The sequence below is a fragment of the Triturus cristatus genome, chromosome 3_2 (assembly GCF_964204655.1).
Source record: "Triturus cristatus chromosome 3_2, aTriCri1.1, whole genome shotgun sequence".
NCBI classification, from domain to species: domain Eukaryota; kingdom Metazoa; phylum Chordata; class Amphibia; order Caudata; family Salamandridae; genus Triturus; species Triturus cristatus.
In genome coordinates, this window is record NC_140584.1 from 1,033,873,665 (window position 1) to 1,033,894,861 (window position 21,197).

Genomic DNA, 21,197 nt, shown 5'->3' on the forward strand with positions numbered 1-21,197 from the left:
ACAGGCCGAAAGATTATGGAGGAAGTCGTACGACCCAGATCTGAAAATATGCTATCTGGCCAAGGTCAAGATTTATCACAGGGCAGTGTGTCAAACTCGCGCTTCCTTTTATGCTCAACAGTTTCAGAACTCTGCCAATCTATCGAAACTTATTTTTAAAGTATTAAAGGACTTGATGGCGAAGAGAGCAACTGCAGTGGAAATATGCTCGGACTCACATTGTGAGGGTTTGGCCTCTTTCTTCCATGAAAAAGTGCAAGCCATCTATCGCACTTTCCCAACGGGTTCCCTGATGATAGAGCAGGTTGGTCGCATCTTAGGTGAGGGGGAATGTCTTTCCATCTTACCCCCCTTATCTCTGGAGGTGTTTGACTTTCTCAGCGCCAAAATCAAGTCTGGATCTCCGGCAGACCCGCTGAAACCGGCCCAACTCAAGACCCTGGCACCGGTTTGCCGTACCCCGGTGCTGTCCTTGATCAACCTGTCTCTCTCTTCTGGAGTGGTTCCCGTTAGATGGAAGCAGGCAGTAGTCACGCCAATTCTGAAGAAGGCGACCCTTAACCCCCTTAAACCTGAAAGCTACCGCCCTATCTCCCTTCTCCCTTGGGCCACGAAAATAGCGGAGGCCCATGTGAATGCCACTCTTACAGACCATCTTGGTAGGCTTAACATTCTCGACCCTACCCAGAACGGGTTCCGTGCGGGTCACAGCACGGAGACGGCCCTTCTCTCGATGGTCGAGCATCTGCGTTCCGTGCTGGATTCCGGTCGGATGGCGGCACTACTGTTATTAGATCTTAGTGCCGCCTTCGACACGGTCTCGCACGGGATTCTGATTCGGCGTCTTGAGGAGGTGGGCGTTTCTGGCTCCGCCTTGCACTGGTTTGGTTCCTTCCTTACGGATAGGTCATTCCAGGTGGCAATCCCGCCCGGTAAGTCATCATCCTACCCGCTAGACCAGGGAGTCCCACAGGGGTCTTCACTGAGTCCCACCCTTTTCAATCTGTATGTGAGACCGTTGGCTGCGGTCGTCAAGCGGTGGGGCCTGACCATGGTCTCTTACGCAGATGACACGCAGCTGGCGGTCACACTGAGTGGGGACTCAGACCTGGAGGCTCCCAGGTTCTGTGATGGTCTGCGGGAAGTGGCTAACTGGATGAATTCCAACTGTCTCCAGTTAAACACCAAGAAGACGGAGATTATGGTGGTTGGTAAACAGGTGGCTTTGTGGGATGACAAATGGTGGCCTTCGGAGTTGGGTGTGACTCCCCTCCCAGCGGCAGAGATACAAAACTTGGGGGTGTGGCTTGATCCTTCTCTGAGTTTCATCTGTCATACCAAGAAGGTGGCGGCTTCTTGCTATGGCATCATCAGAGGACTTCGACCCATCCTCAAATTCTTTGATGCACCCACAAGACAGCCGGTGGTCCAAGCATCAGTGCTGTCCAGGCTGGACTATGCGAGCTCCCTACTGGCGGGGATAAACCAGTCAGAATTTCTGCGGCTCCAGCTGGTTCAAAACGCTGCTGCCCGACTGGTGACAGGTCTGCCTAGGCGATGCTCGGTGTCCAATACTCTGCGCTCTCTCCACTGGCTCCCTGTGCAGCAGAGGATTAGATTTAAGGTTCTCTGCTTTGCATTTAAAATCCTAAAGGGTACTCCCCCACAAATCTTGGAGAAATTGCTGATCCCCTATGTCCCCTCTCGCACTCTTAGATCGCTAGGCCAGAACTTAGCAGTGGTCCCGCGTTTTAAGTTGAGCAGAATTGGTGGCCGCTCCTTTCGAGTCCTGGCAGCGAGTTGGTGGAATTCTCTTCCTCCACAAATCCGGGCCATCGATGAGCTCCTTCAGTTTAGACGGGCTATCAAGACCTTTTTATTTGTTTAGCTTATCTGTTGTGTCTCGTCTCCTTTTGTCCGCTTTTAGTGCTGTGTTGTGTTCACCTTCTCAAAGCGCCAGGACGCCCCTTTGCTGGGGCAGCTGTGCGCGGTACAAATAAAAATAACATAACATAACATAACATAACATGTGCATCTATGGAAGATACAGAGTAGGGCCGTGAGGACATAGGGACCCCTTCCCCTTAAAGACTTTTGTAAAATGTTTCTGGGTAAATAGGCATCGGTTCAAGGAACTTCTGTCAACTATCAAAGAAATTCAAAGAAACTTTTTTTTTTTAATATTTATTTTCAAAGCCGGCCTGTTTCATTTAAGGAAATGGTCTGCTTAAAAAAGGTACTTTATTTAAAGTCAATTACAAGGTTAGTGATCTGCTGACCCCAGCAGGCACCATCACAGTGATTTTCTCCAATCAGAGTGAGTCGCAATTTGCGACCTGGATCATAGATAATTTTAAATAGGTTGGATTGGAACCCAGTCCGAATTCTTTCTTTGCTAACTGACCTATTCATACACAGCTTGGTTCGCCGGAAATACATTCTGGGCACAAAACATACCAGTCACAAATGTCGACAAGCATTTGTAACTAGAGAGTACGTATATATGGGCCTTTGTTTCGAACTGTTAGGACTGAAATAGTTATTTGACAGTAATGTTGGACAACAGACAAAAATAATCCACACTGGGAAGATTTAGTCAAGGCGGAGAACATGCTGCCTGCCAGTGGCATAACAATGACCCACAAACCCAGCTGAAGCAGGAAGCCACAGAAAGCTTTGACAGAAACGTAAAGGGGCCACAGATAATCAATCCTGTGTTCCTTTCAGTGGTATAGGAGGCGTAATTCTCCCAGAAGTTTAGGTGCATAGAGTAATAATAATAATAATAAATTGCATTTGTAAAGCGCAGCAAATACCCGAAGGTGTCCTGGCGCTATCTAGATCCTCTTCGCTGTAGTGACAGAGACCCGGGAGCAACTGAATATGTCTTGGCAACCTGCAGAGCAGACCAGTGCACTGACGAGGATGCCATGGAAGAGCTAAGGTTTTAGAATTATGGAAAATACTGCAAGGCTATGAAGAGAGAAGTGGTAAAAATGGAAGCAGACAGCATCAAGTGCAGTGCATGAACACCTGCATGGCACCAGAAAAGGAGGTCCTTCTCAGTATTAAAGAAACTCACCACCCCTATGGAGGAGGAGAGAGATCAGGAGGCCAAAGGTTTTAGATATAGGAGCACTTTTCAGGTATCAATCCCATGTACCAAAGTTGAATTCTTCCAAGGAGCACTGTTTGCTAAATACCTGTCAGAAAAGCACATGGCAGAGGTCTGTAAGAGTTCATGCTGGACACAGCCCCAAGGCCTCGCAAGCATCTGGATGGAAAGCAGTGGGTGCAAGGAGGCCATGTTGAAAAGACAGAGGCGCTGCACAGTGGCTTCCAAACTGGACAACAGATTCAGTGTCAGCAGCCCTTATACGATACTTTGTTGCCAAACTTTTCAGTCTCATCACATGCATTTATCAGCTGATAGCAAGTCTTGCCGTTCCCTATTGTTTATGTGATTGGCCATCGTTGGGTTGAGGTCAGATGAAGGGAGCCTGAGGCAGAAAGGCGCCTCAGCCACTCACAGCAGTCTTTGTTTGCCTGGAACTTTATGGTCTTTATTCATTTGCCGGAGAGAGAATAAGACCAAAGGCACTTAAGGGCTGTCGCCTGCAGTGAAGACAAGTGATAAAACAGTACTTTAAATTCAGTAAGTGTCACAGTGTGAGAACGTCTGGCAGGAGTCACACTCCACTCACCCTGTAGAGATTCAGGGGCATATTATCAAGACAGGCGATAAAATTATCACCGCTTTATGTGAAGGACATCGAACCTGAGCTTCAATGGGAATTCCATAGAGCATATTATCAAGCCCATTATCGCCGTAAAGCAGCAATAATTTTATCGCCTGTCTTGATAATATGCCCCTATATTCCATCAAGCAATTTAGTAATGATATAACGAGAGCTCCAAGTTCCAAATCCCTTTATCGGCATACCTGGGCATCTTGACAAGACCTCTGATTCACTCAAAGTCCAACTTTATGGAACATATCAGAAATGTCTTTCTCCCAGCCTCAAATTTTCTAAATCTTTATACCAGGGTCAGGGATATTGAGTTCTTGATCAAAAAACTAAGAGACAACTCACTAGCACTCAAGAGACTGGATAGTGCGAACATCCACATATAAGACCTATCTAGCGAAAAGGGTGGTGAACATGTAAACTGGTAGCTCTTTCATTATTTGGATTTTGTTATCACTGACACAATTTTGTAGCATTACTATATATTTATTTCACGTAGTTCAATGAACTTATCGAGCTTATGAACATTATGAAATTAACCAACTAAAGGAACATTTTCCATTAAATTGACCACTCACCTGCTGGCAAGCCTCCAGCCCCCGCTCCATAACCTGAACACAAGTAAAGACGTCTCATCAGAACACAACTGATTATCATTTCCCAGCCTCTACGCAATCCCTGCAGCTTCCTCACTATCTCTATACAGCCCAGGCTGCGACTTTTGCACTGTCCCCTCTGGTCCATGCACTACTCTGTGATTGTTTTTATCAGCTCATCTCTGGCATAGAATACTACTTTACCATCCCAAATGCCCTCTATGTCATCACAACATACGCTCATATCATCATAGTATGAAACAATCTCCCGCAGTCAGTTTTCAACAGCCACATCTCGTCTTCATTATCCAGAGCCAAAGTGTCTACACTATTCCTAAGTGACTGCGATTCAACACCATCCTCAAGCTAGCAGTGCCATCCCATCATTGCCTGTGCATCTTTTACCACTCTCCCTGCTTGCTATAACACCCTGTACAGGCAGTGGTCCTGCACCATACCAAAAGGTAAAGATTCTCCAACACCATGAAGGCCAGAACTCTACATGACTTTACTTCCTCATCCGCAAAAGCCTCATCGTCTACATCAGGGTATCTTTACTGCAACAGTGTCCTCCTTTTTTATCTTTTCCTGTTCCTAGCCTAGTCAGTTTAGAGATGTCTACAGCTAAATTTCATGTGAGCAGCTCACGGCCATGGCACAAGGCTTTCATATACAAAGTTCATCACTTTTTCTGTACTCACCTGCTGGCAAGCCTCCTGCCCCCGCTCCATAACCTGAGGACAAGTAAAGACGTCTCATCAGAACCCAACTGATTATCATTCCCCAGCCTCAACGCTCTTCCTGCAGCCCCTTCACTGCCTCCACACAGCCCAGGCTGCGACTCTTACACTGTCCCCTTTGGTCCATGCACTACTCTATGTGATTGTTTTTATCAGCTCATCTCTGGCATAGAATACTACTTTACCATCCCACATGCCCTCTACGTCATCACAACATACGCTCATATCATCATAGTATGAAACAATCTCCCGCAGTCAGTTTTCAACAGCCACATCTCGTCTTCACTATCCAGAGCCAAAGTGTCTACACTATTCCTAAGTGACTGCGATTCAACACCATCCTCAAGCTAGCTGTGCCATCCCATCATTGTCTGTAAATCTTTGCTTGCTATAACACCCTGTACAGGCAGTGGTCCTGCACCATCCTCAAATGTGAAGATTCTCCAACACCATGAAGGCCAGAACTCTACATGGCTTTACTTCCTCACCCGCAAAAGCCTCATCGTCTACATCAGGGTATCTTTACTGCAACAGTATTCTCCTTTTTTATCTTTTCCTGTTCCTAGCCTAGTCAGTTTAGAGATGTCTACAGCTAACTATCATGTGAACAGCTCACGGCCATGGCACAAGGCTTTCAAATACAAAGTTCATCACTTTTTCTGTACTCACCTGCTGGCAAGCCTCCAGCCCCCGCTCCATAACCTGAGGACAAAAAAAAGCATCTAAATACACCAGCAGCGCATATATTCAGCCTTCCTAGTCGCTCCCACTAGCTGATGGTATTCCTCAGTCCTCCATACTCAGAGCTCACACATGACCCAGCCCAGCCTCTCAGCCAACCCCCAAGGCCAGGGATGAAAGCCAGTGATTGGGCTGGAGCCAGTACAAGTCCCACGGACAAACACAAAACCCAGCACAACATCCGTGTTCAGTTACCATCACAAGAAGATTGTGAGACTGCACATGGAAAACCTGAACACTCCCTTTATTTATTTATTGATACGTACTAAAATCCGCTTTCTCAGTAAAAAAAACGTTGAAAAATGTTATAGGTCTGTCATGACAGCAGAGATGCCGGCAAGAACGATCCTTGCCGAGTCTTTAAGTATAAAAAGAATGGGTCTGACCCACCCATAGAAATGTTATGGAGTGCTTGCTTTGCAAAGCAATTGACTATTTAACATTTCAAAAGTATACTGAATCATCATACATTAAATACTTTATCCTATAGATGCATTATATACCGAAAACATAACGACCCAGATTTACTAACGCATTGGGGAGAGGAGTTGGCCTAACTGCTGGGGCGCTCGCCCTCGAATCTGGGGAACCGGGTTTGAGTCTCGGGAGTGATGCTGGACATCCTGTGATTCTGGACAAATCACCTCATCTCCCCGTGCCAAACAAAAAAATGAATGTGTCCTCATGTAATGCAACTGGTGCTATGTAAAGCGCTCTGATACCCGATGCGGGTCAAGTTCGCTCTACATAAAACACTGACATTTTTTTTTTCAATAAATTGCATGGGGCTTGCTTTACTTTTGTCCTGCAAACCCAGCGCACAGTGTTACAGTGGGACTTACTATCCAATGTACATCTGGATTTGTGTTGGATAGTATCCCAAAGTAACGCAAAGCTGTGCAGTGCGCTGCCTTGTGTTACTTTGCGGCATTACTTAATTTGTGTAAATGAAAAAGTGCTTGTGCTGAAGCTCTGCACAGAAGCTGATGGCTGGTGCAATGAAGCGTTGGCACGCCAATCACCAAGGCTGGTAGTCTTTAATCTACCAACAGACACTCATCACTGTTTGCCTCCCTCTTGCATGCTCTTACTTTCTCACTTTCTGATGGGTTTGCTGGATTTCTATTTCCTCAGTCTTTTTGAACAGTGTAGAACAGTGTGTTTTACCTCTCTTGCACCCGGTAGATATCTGATGCAGGAAATAAGTGCCGGTCTCTAAAAATAAGTGCTGGCAACAACCGGCTCAAATTAAGCACTGCTTTGCTTCAAAGGGATGTTCCGTGGGTTGTCCACGGGTGTTCCCATGCAAACAGTCATGGGTTTTGATGCAAATCCCTATCTACAAAGAATCGTAGACAGGGATTTGTGCCTAAATCCTAATCCTCCTTGAGGCATGCGCAACAAGGACAAATGTTTTCATTTCTCCTTGCTTTTCCTACTTTTCTTGTGTGCTGCATTGTACAGCACACATACAGTGGGAAAAGTATTAAAGGCTAGTTTTTGGTGTACTAGACGGGACCCTAAACCTATGCTTTAGCGAACACAGCCACCCTTGCACTATTGCATAAGGGTGTTTGCACTGGCGAATGGCTACCGAACATGCCCCAGCATAGGGAGAGAGAAGAACAGTGGCATATCTTAGTAGATATGGAGTTGTTCTGCTCTCTACCTTTCATGCAACACAACTTTAGTTGCTGTGTTGCCTTCCAGAATGTATTCGTTCTATTTTTGCTTTGCTTTTTTTAGTGCAACAGGCTTTTTATACAGGGTTGAACTAGGACAGAAAATAAACCCGGGCACCAAAATAAGAGTGGCTCAATTTGAAAATTGGGTAGTAAAAAATGGGGACCACATTTGGAGAGCCCCCACTGTGGCTTCTCCGGTATGCATCCCATTTGTGTAGGACTCCTACACCAAAGAATACCCTACCCAGCCAAATAACCACTGCTAGCGTAGCATTGCTGGGGGATTTTGGCAATGGGCATTTGTAGCTTGCGTCAGCAAAGATGGAGCTGGAGACTGGGTTACTTGGAGGAAGGTACGTGTTCAGCAGCTGTTGTGGGTCTGGTGGCAGCTGATTTATTTTCTAGAACTGTGGGGCTGCTGTAGCAAACTTGATAGGACATGCTGCACTACTTTCATACCATATAAGACACCCAGTGCTGCAGTGTGTGCCCAGTGCAACCAACTGTCCCCTGCACAGTGCGTTCGGCTTCTGCATCCTACTCATTATCTGAAGAGTCTCCCAGCAGCAGCCCACATACAGCCACACATCTGGCCCACACACTGACCTGTCAGACTGGCGCTTCTCACACTTCCAGAATGCCCTCTAGGCCAGTCCGATGCAATTTTCCAAAGTATATAAATGGTGCTACTGCCACCTGGTTTATTCTATTTTATCATTTAATCATGACTGGAAGTGCAAGCTGCAGATGCAATTTTTGAAAGTATATAAATGGTGCTACCGCCACCTAGTGGTTCCGGAGCACGATGACACACTCTTCTGCGGCTGAGCAACGACCTAATCCCGTTCGGATTTTTTTTTAAATGTTATTATTGATAACGTGGGAGCAGGCACAGTGTTCTAAATACGTCTTGTACAACCTCTAAGGGCGGTATGAGACCAATGTATGATGCCTTTCACTCATACAACGTCAAGGCGATCTCTCCCGAGAAGGCTGAACCCGAATCGCTCGGGAGAATTTCAACACATGGCTCAACTAACAGGCCCCAGTCCTCATGAAACTGAGCAGGTCAATGATCCTGATGAAAGCTGCTGATACCAGGTCAAACGGGATCAACCAATAGTGAAGCACCCTAGGGGGAGTACTTTGCTAGTCAGGCACCTGGAAGGTGCATGCTCGGCTTGCCAACAAAGTTTTCCTCGCCACCAGAGTTACAAAGTTTGGCGAGGAAGACAATACTCGGAGTAATGAAAATGACCGGTTAGTAACCGGGGAATTAATGTGGTTGCTGCTAGGCTCAGTGACATCACTTGATCCAGATTGAGAGACTACAAATCCCAGATGCACACTCTTCTCGCTGTGCGCTTTTCGTTCCTAGGGCACCCAGCTGTACTGTCACCTCAGAGTGTACTTGAATCCCGTTTTAAATAGAGTTTGAAGGCCTTTTCTCCCCCAGCATTCTCCAGTCAGTGTTCCTGCCCCATTCGGCACAGCGGGAGCCCTTCACCTGTCAGAGATCTCAGATTTTACACATCCGATCCCGCTGCACAGCCCCCGTTGTCCGCACTCTCACACAGGCCACCCTCGCCCCCCCCTTATATGACCGTTCCGCCCTCCTGGCTTTAGCCCTTGTTCACTCCGGGGAGATGCACGTCATTTCCTGTGTCTTCTTATCTCAGTGCACAGATATCAGGCACATTAGCTGCAGCAACTTACCTGCCGGGAGCCCTCCAGCACCAAACCCATAACCTAAGACCGTGAAGAAATGCCAGCATCAGAACACTACACAAATGGGCAACATTTGCCTACACAGTGAGCGCTTACACTACAGTCACACCCAGCGCCCCGACACCTTCAGCATAATGCACATTGATGGAAAGACTGCACGACACTGTAACTGAGTAGAATGAGATACCCATGAAACACATACCTGGCTTGGGAGCTTTCTGACCAGCGCCTGGATACACACCTGAAAAAGAGGCAAGATATTGGAGGCTCAGAATAGCACAGAAAGAACTCGCAGAGATGGCTCTTCACGGTGTCTGTATCAATCATTACGATTTTCTGTGAAGTGCTGCACCCACCTTTAAGCCAGCTCAGAGTGCTTTCGTGGGGGAAGGTCTCACACAGAGTACGACACCTTAAAATGTTATGATTTTGGGTCAACAATCGCAAGCATGATTTAAGACACCGGGTCAGTGCCAAAGAAACTGAAAGATTACCGGTTCAAGTCAGTAGGGAGCCCTGGGGGTAGGAAGGTTGCAAACACAGGAATATCGAGCTGGTGTGTGGATGAGTCTGGGCAGTCTTGTGCCTATGTGTCTGGGCAGTCTTGTGCACATGAGTCTGGGCAGTCTTGTGCACATGAGACTTGGCAGGCTTGTGCTCATGAGTCTGAGCCTTCTTGTGCACATGAGTCTGGGCAGTCTTGGGCACATGAGTCTGGGCAGTCTTGGGCACATGAGTCTGGGCAGTCTTGGGCACACGAGTCTGGGCAGTCTTGGGCACATGAGTCAGGGCAGTCTTGGGCACATGAGTCAGGGCAGTCTTGTGCACATGAGTCTGGGCAGTCTTGTACCTATGAGTCTGGGCAGTCTTGGGCACATGAGTCAGGGCAGTCTTGTGCATATGAGTCTGGGCAGTCTTGTGCCTATGAGTCTGGGCAGTCTTGTGCACATGAGTCTGGGCAGTCTTGTGCACATGAGACTTGGCAGGCTTGTGCTCATGAGTCTGAGCCTTCTTGTGCACATGAGTCTGGGCAGTCTTGGGCACATGAGTCTGGGCAGTCTTGGGCACATGAGTCTGGGCAGTCTTGGGCACACGAGTCTGGACAGTCTTGGGCACACGAGTCTGGGCAGTCTTGGGCACATGAGTCAGGGCAGTCTTGGGCACATGAGTCAGGGCAGTCTTGTGCACATGAGTCTGGGCAGTCTTGTGCACATGAGTCTGGGCAGTCTTGTGCACATGAGACTGGGCAGGCTTGTGCACATGAGTCTGGGCCTTCTTGTGCACATGAGACTTGGCAGTCTTGTGCACATGAGTCTGGGCAGGCTTGTGCACATGAGTCTGAGCCGTCTTGTGCACATGAGTCTGGGCAGTCTTGTGCCTATGAGTCTGGGCAGTCTTGTGCCTATGAGTCTGGGCAGTCTTGTACCTATGAGTCTGGGCAGTCTTGTACCTATGAGTCTGGGCAGTCTTGTGCACATGAGTCTGGGCAGTCTTGTGCACATGAGTCTGGGCAGTCTTGTGCACATGAGTCTGGGCAGTCTTGGGCACATGAGTCTGGGCAGTCTTGGGCACATGAGTCAGGGCAGTCTTGGGCACATGAGTCTGGGCAGTCTTGGGCACATGAGTCAGGGCAGTCTTGGGCACATGAGTCAGGGCAGTCTTGTGCACATGAGTCAGGGCAGTCTTGTGCACATGAGTCTGGGCAGTCTTGTGCACATGAGTCTGGGCAGTCTTGTGCACATGAGACTGGGCAGGCTTGTGCACATGAGTCTGGGCCTTCTTGTGCACATGAGACTTGGCAGTCTTGTGCACATGAGTCTGGGCAGGCTTGTGCACATGAGTCTGAGCCGTCTTGTGCACATGAGTCTGGGCAGTCTTGTGCCTATGAGTCTGGGCAGTCTTGTGCCTATGAGTCTGGGCAGTCTTGTACCTATGAGTCTGGGCAGTCTTGTACCCATGAGTCTGGGCAGTCTTGTGCACACGAGTCTGGGCAGTCTTGTGCACATGAGTCTGGGCAGTCTTGTGCACATGAGTCTGGGCAGTCTTGTGCACATGAGTCTGGGCCCTCTTGTGCACATGAGACTTGGCAGTCTTGTGCACATGAGTCTGGGCCATCTTGTGCACATGAGTCTGGGCAGTCTTGTGCAGATGAGTCTGGGCAGTCTTGTGCAGATGAGTCTGGGCAGTCTTGTGCAGATGAGTCTGGGCAGTCTTGTGCCTATGAGTCTGGGCAGTCTTGTGCACATGAGTCTGGGCAGTCTTGTGCACATGAGTCTGGGCAGTCTTGTGCACATGAGTCTGGGCAGTCTTGTGCCTATGAGTCTGGGCAGTCTTGTGCACAAGAGTCTGGGCAGTCTTGTGCACATGAGTCTGGGTAGTCTTGTGCACATGAGTCTGGGCAGTCTTGTGCACATGAGTCTGGGCAGTCTTGTGCACATGAGTCTGGGCAGTCTTGTGCCTATGAGTCTGGGCAGTCTTGTGCACATGAGTCTGGGCAGTCTTGTGCACATGAGTCTGGGCAGTCTTGTGCACATGAGTCTGGGTAGTCTTGTGCAGATGAGTCTGGGCAGTCTTGTGCAGATGATCAAGAAGCAACGCTCAGAGTGATAGTCACTCATTGAGACTGTATTACATTAGGATGGATGACTAGAAGGGCTGTGGCACCTCGTGACATGCAGTCTACGAACTTTTGCAGAGTTTGAGGACTTTGCCTTCTAGTCTCAGAAGTGTGCATAGGGCAGGCTTCTCCAACGAGTAGATCGTGAGCTACTGGTAGCGCTCGAGGTACCTGTAAGCAGCTTGCGTGTGCAGCCAAGCTCACTGAGGGGCATATTATCAAGCACGGCGTAAAGATTTGCGCCTGCCGCTAAAGCGGCGATAATGGGCTTGATAATATGCCGCAGAGAATTCCAATGGAAGCCCATGTTGACACCAGAACATGGGCTTCTATGGGAATTCTCTGCGGCATATTATCAAGCCCATTATCGCCGCATTAGCGGCCGTTTGCTGCCGCTAAAGCGGCGATAATTTTACCGCCGTTTCTTGATAATATGCCCCTAAATTAGGAGCTTTTGCTTCATCTGATAAATGTATGAATGACAACATTGAAAAGTGTATATGCAGGGCGAAATACTTGTGCATTTTCAAAACTCAGAAGCTGAAGTTGGGAGAAAAATGGCTGATTTTCTAAAACATGTTCTAAGCTGATATTTGAGTAATAAATCATGCGGCCTTGGGGAAAAATATCACGTATAATACTTTCTAGGTGCCTGGGACATTACAGTTATGGCTAATATACATTACCTATGATGTACTTAGGTGACCACTTCTGCTAATCTTGCATATAGTATCCACTTTATGTGGTCATGATTACAACAGTAAACTTATTGGTAGCTCGGGATGATAATTAGTGAATATAATTAGCTCTTATTACAGAAAAAGTTGGAGACTCCTGGCATAGGGTGTTCCCCTTGTCTTAACAGTAACAAGACAGTAAAAGACCGGCAGCCATGCCCCCAAGGAAGGGATTGCCACTATAACAGCATCATCCGAACACAAGTGCATAAGGCGCCATCGGGATGTCAGAGGGACATGGCCTTCAAGCAGGAATCCCCCTGTGAAGTCTATCGCTGAGACATGCAACGTGGTAACTCTGCCACCAGTTCATACGGGAATACCAAGATATCACTGGGGCATTTTTATAAAGAGCCCTTCTAATACTATTTTTATAACGTCCATAACATGAGGGATCATCTGGACATCACAGGGCTGTGCCCAGACAGCACGGTGGTAGTTGTTAGACCTATAAGCTGAAATATAAACCAGAGGAGGCCACTGGGCCAGCTGTCTTCGCTGCTCTGGGATCTACAATGATAGTGTATTGTCTGAACGGGGATCTCCAGGACAGCAACAGCACCAATGATACGAACGGCAGGCGGGCACTGACATACGGGCACTAGGCTGCCAGCGCAGGTGGGCACTGACAGATGGGCAGTAGGCTGCCAGCGCAGACAGGCACTGACATACGGGCACTAGGCTGCCAGCGCAGGCGGGCACTGACAGACAGGCACCAGGCTGCCAGCGCAGGTGGGCACTGACAGATGGGCACTAGGCTGCCAGCGCAGGCAGGCACTGATAGACGAACAGTAGGCTGCCAGTGCAGATGGGCACTAGGCTGCCAGCGCTGGTGGGCACTGACAGATGGGCACTAGGCTGCCAGCGCAGGCGGGCGCTGACATATGGGCACTAGGCTGCCAGCGCAGGTGGGCACTGACAGATGGGCACTAGGCTGCCAGCACAGGCGGGCACTGACAGACAGGCAGTAGGCTGCCAGCGCAGGTGGGCACTGACAGATGGGCACTAGGCTGCCAGCGCAGGTGGGCACTGACAGATGGGCACTAGGCTGCCAGCACAGGCGGGCACTGACATATGGGCACTAGGCTGCCAGCGCAGGTGGGCACTGACAGATGGGCACTAGGCTGCCAGCGCAGGCGGGCACTGACAGACAGGCAGTAGGCTGCCAGGGCAGATCGAAGATGAGACTGCGGACTTTACCCGAAGTAAATCACTTCAGGTAAAGTCAGGTATTGGAACCCTCAATGCATGTCCTTTTGAAAGAAAAGGCCCTAGTGAGACAACTAAAAGCGCCACGGTGCTCTTAGCGGCCTTGTTGCTGCCCCCATGGAAACAAAGAATTCCAAACACTGCACCAGTAACGAATGGAGGCAGGAGCCCGAAACCAGCAGCCTCCGAGGCAGCGCTTCCCTTAGGAGCCTTAGTCATTCAGGGAGAAGGTAGGGCCCTCGGTGGCCCTGGGACTGGGGGCATACATTGGTGGAGTCAGTAGGGAAGATGGACTGAGGGAAAGCCGCCTGCTGTAATTGTGGACAAGCTGCCTACCTAGAGGCTTTGGAAACTGATGGGTGACACAGCCAACGAATGACAAACAGACGAAGCCAGAATAGATTGCAGTTTTAGACACAACAATTCCCAAATGTTAAATTAGTCAGACACTCAGAATGGTAGCATATTCTAAATCTCCTTCTGTTTCTCTTTAATGCGCCAATATGGAACCTGCGGCTCTTAGAATCAGCCGTTTTTCGGATTCGGATTCACCGGATTTGCTCTGGTTTATCTCCCTTCTCAGTTTGTGTTTTTATGAAAAGGTTGAAATCCAGTTTGGAGCGTGATCGCAGCAGAGCGCCAAAGGGAGTGAATTACAGCCCTGCACGAACATGCGCAATGATATATGCAAATCGTATTCTTTTTCTAATCCTACTCTCCTTCTGCATCGTATGTCTGCATTTTCGACATTCATTTTTACTTAGCTTTTACTCTGCGGTAAAAAGTGAGCACAAAACTCGAGAAAGTGCAGTTTGTGCTGAGTCATATATCACTTCAGGGCCAAAACAGGGTCACAAGAGCTGGCTCTTGATTTTAGCACTGTGGCCAACACTAGGCGGACCCTGTCACAAGGTCAATTTGCATATGTTCAAGGTCCTACCTGCCAAGTTTTGCTTAAATAGATAACATCTATGTATGAACATATCTAGAGAGCAATGTGCACTAAACAAGGGTGGGAAATGAGTATTGAGTTCGGATTCAGCATATACTACAACGAAGCAAGATGTTGATGGTGTGTACTCTTTTGTGCAGATAGTGTGCTTTGAAGATGTGGGCCTGTAGCTCCTTTCTGAATTGTGGAGGTGTTGGTACATCATTTCTGAAGCTGATGGGGCTGTTGTTCCAGATCTGGGGAGTATAGATGAAGAAGGCATGTCTTCTCCTTTTATCTTGTTTCCATGTTTTGTTTCCATACTGGTGATGTCCTAGTTTCTAATGGGCTGCTCTGCATCCCAGGAAGTGCATTAGTCTGCCAGGCTTGGAGGGGTACCACTTCTGGTGGCCTTGGTTGTCATGCAGTGTATCTAGATGCAGACCTAGAGAAGGAGCCAGTATATTTCCACCAGGGTTGAAGTGATATGCTAAGACTTATTTAGGCCTTTGATGAGTCAAACTGCCTCATGTAGAATGCCACTCAAGGAGCCCGTGTGTTGTCAGGCGAACTACACTGCATGGCATTGCATCCATCAAGTGTGAGAGTACGTCGGCTAGGGCTGTTGTTCTGTGGTCGGTTTGTGGGAGATATAGTTTTCACCTTCTTCAGGAGGGAACATTGATACAATGCTGTCTTGGTTTTCTAGGCAATGTCTTCTTTGAAGGCAAGGCCAGTGTCAAGGATGCAAACAACTGATTTTACCTTCAGCGTCACATGGGGGATGACCCATCCAAGTTCATTTCAGACAGGACAACATCAGCAGTGGACATTTTCATGTGAAAGAACAGTTGGTGACATTGAGAATCAATCATTGCATGATCATTTCAGAAGAGAACATGAGTGTTTGCAGCATTTGATAATCCTTCATCGAATGCTAGCGGTGCAAACTACCTTGAAGAGAAGATTGTGCGAAAGAGTTTATGATTCTGGTAGCCTGCTACTGAGCCAGAAATCATGAAGCAGTTCTAGGAGAACAACTACACAGCTGCAGTACCACCATCTCTCAAATCGAGAACTATCACACACTGTGATAGGACATGAAGCATGGAAATAAATGCCATGTATGTACATAGGCCATTTATGTAGGTCACAAAACATCAGGAAACCTGCAGATTTGTTCGTCATGATGCACACCAGAGGCGGCACATACAGTGTGAGTTAAGAGTGTTCCAGGAGCAACACGAGTCCCAATCTGAAGCACAGCATTCTGCAGTGGCGGTATTCTCCATTAGAGGTTAGGGAACATTCTACGGTAGACGCTTCCCCATTGTAGGATAGCATTTTGAGAGACGCCATTGATTCCTGTTGCATTATAGAGAAGATTTTATCAGCAATCCCTTATCCTAACCTTCTTTCTCCGCTTTCTATCTCACTGGCCCTTTCTTAACTAGCCTCTGACACTCTACTCCTTTCTGTCCAGTCTCAGACCTTGACATGCCCACTATTCTACTTGTTTTTGTTTTCCTCTATTCTTGTTACCTCCACTTACTTCCTGACATCTTTTTTTAATCCTTTACTTCCCTATCACTAGGTTACCCAACAGTATTTCACCTGTTTACTTCATGCTCCCTTCCCATCAAATATCTCTGCCTGGCCATTAGCCCCCTTGTGCCATGCTGCCCACAGCCCACTTGTTACCTGTCCCGGTTCTCTTTGTCTGCTCTCTGCTGAGCTTGAATGGAACGAAAGGAGCAAATTCATGCAAATACTATTTACGCTCAAGAACAATCCTCCTTGTAAGTCCAAAAGGACTATAACGGAGTACGGAATAGTCTTCCGGTGTAGGGCAGGGTAGATTACTGGAAAGTAACAACATGTGGTGTAGGACATAGTCTTTTTCGAGAGAACATAACTGTTTGTATTAGCTGAGATGCTTATTTTTACCTCCTGCACCGACTCCTCCAACTCCACCTATTCCTACACCAGGCCTGACGCCTACACCACCTGAAAGAGATGACATTGTTAGTTCTACATCATTTGTTGTGCAACAATGGAGCTAGTAAATTATTACATTTGGCCCTTCACTGCTCAGTTATTTGGCTTAGATCAATTTCTTTCATCAGATTCTGGTAAAGAAGAAGCTTCTAGCCTCTCATAGTCTTGTAGAAACAAGCAACATTGTAGGATTTTTCCCTTATCAAGAAGTTCTAAAGATTAAACTACACGCAACAAGAAATAGACACACATAGCTTTCAAAAGACAAGGAACTCATGTATTGCTTTTTGTAGTTGCGAATAAGAGGGCACTCTTTGAGTCCAATGTCTTGAACTATTCATGGACCTTTATTGTCAACACCTGGTACATCTACTGACCATTAGCACTTCCCTTGACTGATCGCTGAGGCTTGGATTCTGTTGATGTAAGCACCGGGCAGCACTTGCCTCTTCCAATCTACTCACAGACAATCATTAACACATTCAGATTTCTTCTCGCCATGGCAAGTAGTCTGGTGAGTAATCCACTCTCAGTGGTTACTGTTCCTGCTCAGTGTCCACAGAATTGAATGTAATTCTAGTTTTCTCTCAGGGGAATCTCAGTTAAAATCATAAGCAATGAATAGTCCCGCCCATATGCCGGTACCTGGAGCAGTTCTTTCAAAGTCACATCACTTCGCCTAACTTCATCAAGGCCAGGAAACATATGTGACAGACATGTTAAATTTTGCAGACTTAAAAACGGGGTTGTGTGGGGGTACAAATTTACAAGCCCCTTGCGCCACTGGTAAGTCACTTTTTCCCATATTAAAAGTGACGCACCTATGGCGTAAGGGGCTTGTAAATAAGGTCCAGGCTATATTGCCAATCTTATTGAAATACTTTAAAGTTTAAAAGTAAAAACAGGTTATACTCTTAAAAGTTACTTAAGTAAAATGAGAAATTACCTTTTAAAAATATCCGTACAGATGCTTTTTACTTCTTTTTAAGTTAAGAAAAGGAGCAAAACATAGCAATGTACCCTGCAGTGGCTGCAGCACGGAAACCAATCAAATAAGAAACTGCACGTTTAGGGGCCATCAGGGAGGGGCAAGGGTTGCTTATGGTTTCAATGGAGATTCCCAAGAGAGAACTATGATTACAGTAAGAAACCATTCTTTCTCTCTCAGGGGTTCTCCATTGATAATCATAAGTACTGAATAGATGGAGCTAGCTCATCCCCCAGGAACCCTGCGAAGGAAGATATAAAAAAAGGAGAATTGTATCATTAGGCAAAAAAAATCCTTAGAGATGCTTGCCCCACTAAGGCATCATCCTTAGCATCTGAATCAAGACACTAGTGTCTCATAAAGGTGAGAACTAATCTCCAAGTTACAGCTTTGCAAAACTTAGCAATTGGGATGCTCCTAAGTAGAGCAGCAGTAGCTAATTTACCTTTGGTGGAGTGGGCTCTAGATCTACCAGATAGGCTGTTGTTAGCTTTCAGATAACAAAGGATTAAGCAGGTGACAATCCATCTAGACAAGGATTGTTTAGAAGTGGGATATCCTGTCTATAAAGGACCATAGATGATAAATAGTTGCTTTGATTTTCTTATGCATTCTGTCCTATCTAGATAACATTTCAAAACCGTTTGTGGTATAGATTATAATATAATGGCTTCATTACACCCTCCTAACATCCAGAGAATGAAGAGACGTCTCTGTAAGAGAAGGATTCTGAAGAAATTTAGGCAAAGTAATGGTCTAACTTGTGTGCCTCTCACCAGGTTCCGTTACCCAGAATCCATGTGAGGAAAATGTGTTTATTTTGACAAATTTTGAGGTTTGCAAGGGATTCTGGGTAACAGAACCTGGTGAGAGCCAGACAAGTCACCCCATCCTGGATTCCCCTGGGTGTCTAGCTTTAAATTTTTTATAGGTTTGCTAGGTTTCCCAAAGTGCCGGCAGAGCTTGGGTCCAAAATCTACAGCTAGGCGCTTTGCAATAAAAGGGTCAGTTTTCACTGTAAAAATAAAGTGTGTCCACATTGCGTTTTGAGCCGTTTCCTGTCGCGGGCACAAGGCCTACCCACACAAGTGAGGTACCATTTGTATCGGGAGACTTAGGGTAACACAGAATTGTAGAGCAACTGTTATTACCTATTGACTTTTGATGCATTTCTGCCTTCACAAATGAAAGACAATGTGTAAAAAAGAAGTCGCTAAGTAAAATGTCCTATAATTCTCATGCTAGTATGGGTACTCACAATTTCGGAAATGTGCAAATATCTACTGTTTTTAAACTCTATATTTTTTTCCAATTTCAGAAATACATAGGTGTCTTTCATACCGATTTTTCCGTGTATATATTTTCCCAAATTAATTGCTATGTACCCGGATCATAATAAGAAAACCATTGCAAGATGCTACTCAGTTATTGGCTCTGGGTTCGTCGGGTTCTTGGTGAACCTACAAGTCCTATATATCCCACAACCAGAAAGGTCCAGCGGATGTAACAGAATATTGCTTTCAAACAGCTGTCATAATTAGAAGAAGTTACAGGTGAAAATGTTGGCACAAATGGCTGTTTTTTTCAACTAATTTTTTTTATTTTTCCTATATTTAACTGTTAGTTTCTATAAAGAAACCTTGAAGAATTTACACAAATCACCCCTTGCAGAATTCAGAATTCTGTCTACTTGTCTAAAATGTATGGCTTTCCAGGATCCATTATTGCTTTCATACCCATTTCTACCATTAACTGGAAGAAGGTTGAAAGCACAAAAAATAGCAAAAATAGGCTATGTCCCAGTAAAATACAAAAACAGTGTAAAAAATGTTGATTTTCTGACAAAAGTCTGCTTGTCCCTAAAAGCTGGGAAAATTGTGATTTCAGCCCCACAAACCCTTTGTTGATACCAATTGCAGGGAAAAACCAGACGCTTTCATTTGCAGCACTTTTTTCCCATTTTTAAAAAGAAATACCAACATTTAGCTGTATTTTGTCTAATGTCTGGGTCCCCTCTAGGGGAATCGACAAACCCTGGGTACCTGCGGAATTTCTGTGATGTTGGAAGAAAAAGACCCAAATTTGGCGTGGATACCTTATGTGGTCAAAAAGTTACAAGGTCCTAAGCGTGAACTACCCCAAATAGCCAAAAAAGGCTTAGCACAGGGAGGGAAAAAGGCATAGCAGCGAAGGGGTTAAGCAGGAGACAATCCATCTAGACAAGGATTGTTTAGAAGTGGCATATCCTGTCTATGTAGGACCATAGTTCTTATGTATTTTGTCATATCTAGATAAAATTTCAAAACCGTTTGTGGTTTGGATTATAATATAATGGCTTCATTACACCCTCCTAACATCGAGAGAATGAAGAGCCGTCTCTGTAGGAGAAGGATTCTGAAAAAATGTAGGCAAAGTAATGGTCTGATTGACATAGAAATCCAAGGCTAATTTAGGGAGGATTTAGCATTGGTCCTCATCACTACCCTGTTCCTATTAAATACTGTGTATGCTCATGTGAACAGAGAACCTGTATTCCGCTAACTCTGAGAGATGAAGTAATAGCTACCAAGAAGGAAGCCTTCCAAGATGGTTGTGTGATGGAAAAATGCCTGCCTTAACAACAAATGCGTTAACCACGCAGTCTAAACTCCGACTGTATCTTTACCATGCATGCCTTTACCACTCATGCCTTTAACATGCTATTTCGTGGTAATGATATGTTAGGCAAATGGGCATGTGGGGTAAAGATCACACTCCTGCCCCTCTGCCCTAAACCCTAAAAACACCCTTAACCTAAAATCCCTACCTCCCCCTTACCCCAGCCCAACTGCCCCCTTGACCTGAAAACGGCCCCTATCCTGTTCCCTACCCTGAGCTCTGCAACTCAGCCCCCTTACAACTACATCAACCCCAGCCCCCTCCCTGAGCCCTAAAACAAGCCCCCATCCCTAAAACCTTACCCCACCTACCCCCACCTCAGTCCAACTGCCTCTTTAGCCTTAAAACAGCCCCTTTCTTGTCCCTTGCCCTGAGCCCCAAAACTCCTGACCCAAGCCCTGAAAACCACTTCCACCCATACCCATCAAAACTACCCCAACACCAATAATCCACCTCCATCCCTACCCTGAGCCCTAAAACGTCCAACTGCCCCCTCCACCTGAAAATGTCCCCTTTCTTGTCCCCTGCCCTGAACCCTAAAGCTCCCACCCCCCAGCTCTGAAAACTACCCGACCCCCGACAACTACCCCCAACACAAATTATCTACCCCCACTTCCTTCTCCTGCCCTGAGCCCTAAAACTCCTGACACCCCTTCGTCCCTGTAAACTACCCTGACCCCCTGCCAGCCCTGAAAACTACCCCACACCCTACAAACTAACCCGCACCCCCTCAAACACTGACTTACCTGTCCTCCTCGTCCCGATCCTTCCTCTTCATGCTTTTCCGCCTGGCAGCAGCAGCAACTAAAACTCAGATATA

The 21,197-nt window shown here is 46.7% G+C and overlaps 1 protein-coding gene across 26 annotated transcripts in view; it reads right to left on the reverse strand.

The window, feature by feature from the left end:
• The window catches only part of ELN (elastin), a 338,132-nt gene that overhangs the window by 11,658 nt on the left and 305,277 nt on the right, over positions 1-21,197 (reverse strand). For 21 of the 26 annotated variants that reach the window (XM_085649707.1, XM_085649706.1, XM_085649705.1 and 18 more), the window contains 6 exons: positions 16,681-16,740; positions 9,442-9,480; positions 9,228-9,260; positions 5,755-5,787; positions 5,047-5,079; positions 4,328-4,360 (listed from right to left, as the gene is read on the reverse strand). In XM_085649707.1, the coding sequence (XP_085505833.1) occupies positions 4,328-4,360; positions 5,047-5,079; positions 5,755-5,787; positions 9,228-9,260; positions 9,442-9,480; positions 16,681-16,740 (231 nt within the window). The remainder of the gene's footprint in view (positions 1-4,327; positions 4,361-5,046; positions 5,080-5,754; positions 5,788-9,227; positions 9,261-9,441; positions 9,481-16,680; positions 16,741-21,197) is intronic. The other 5 variants (XM_085649692.1, XM_085649700.1, XM_085649684.1 and 2 more) reach the window with 3 other exon arrangements.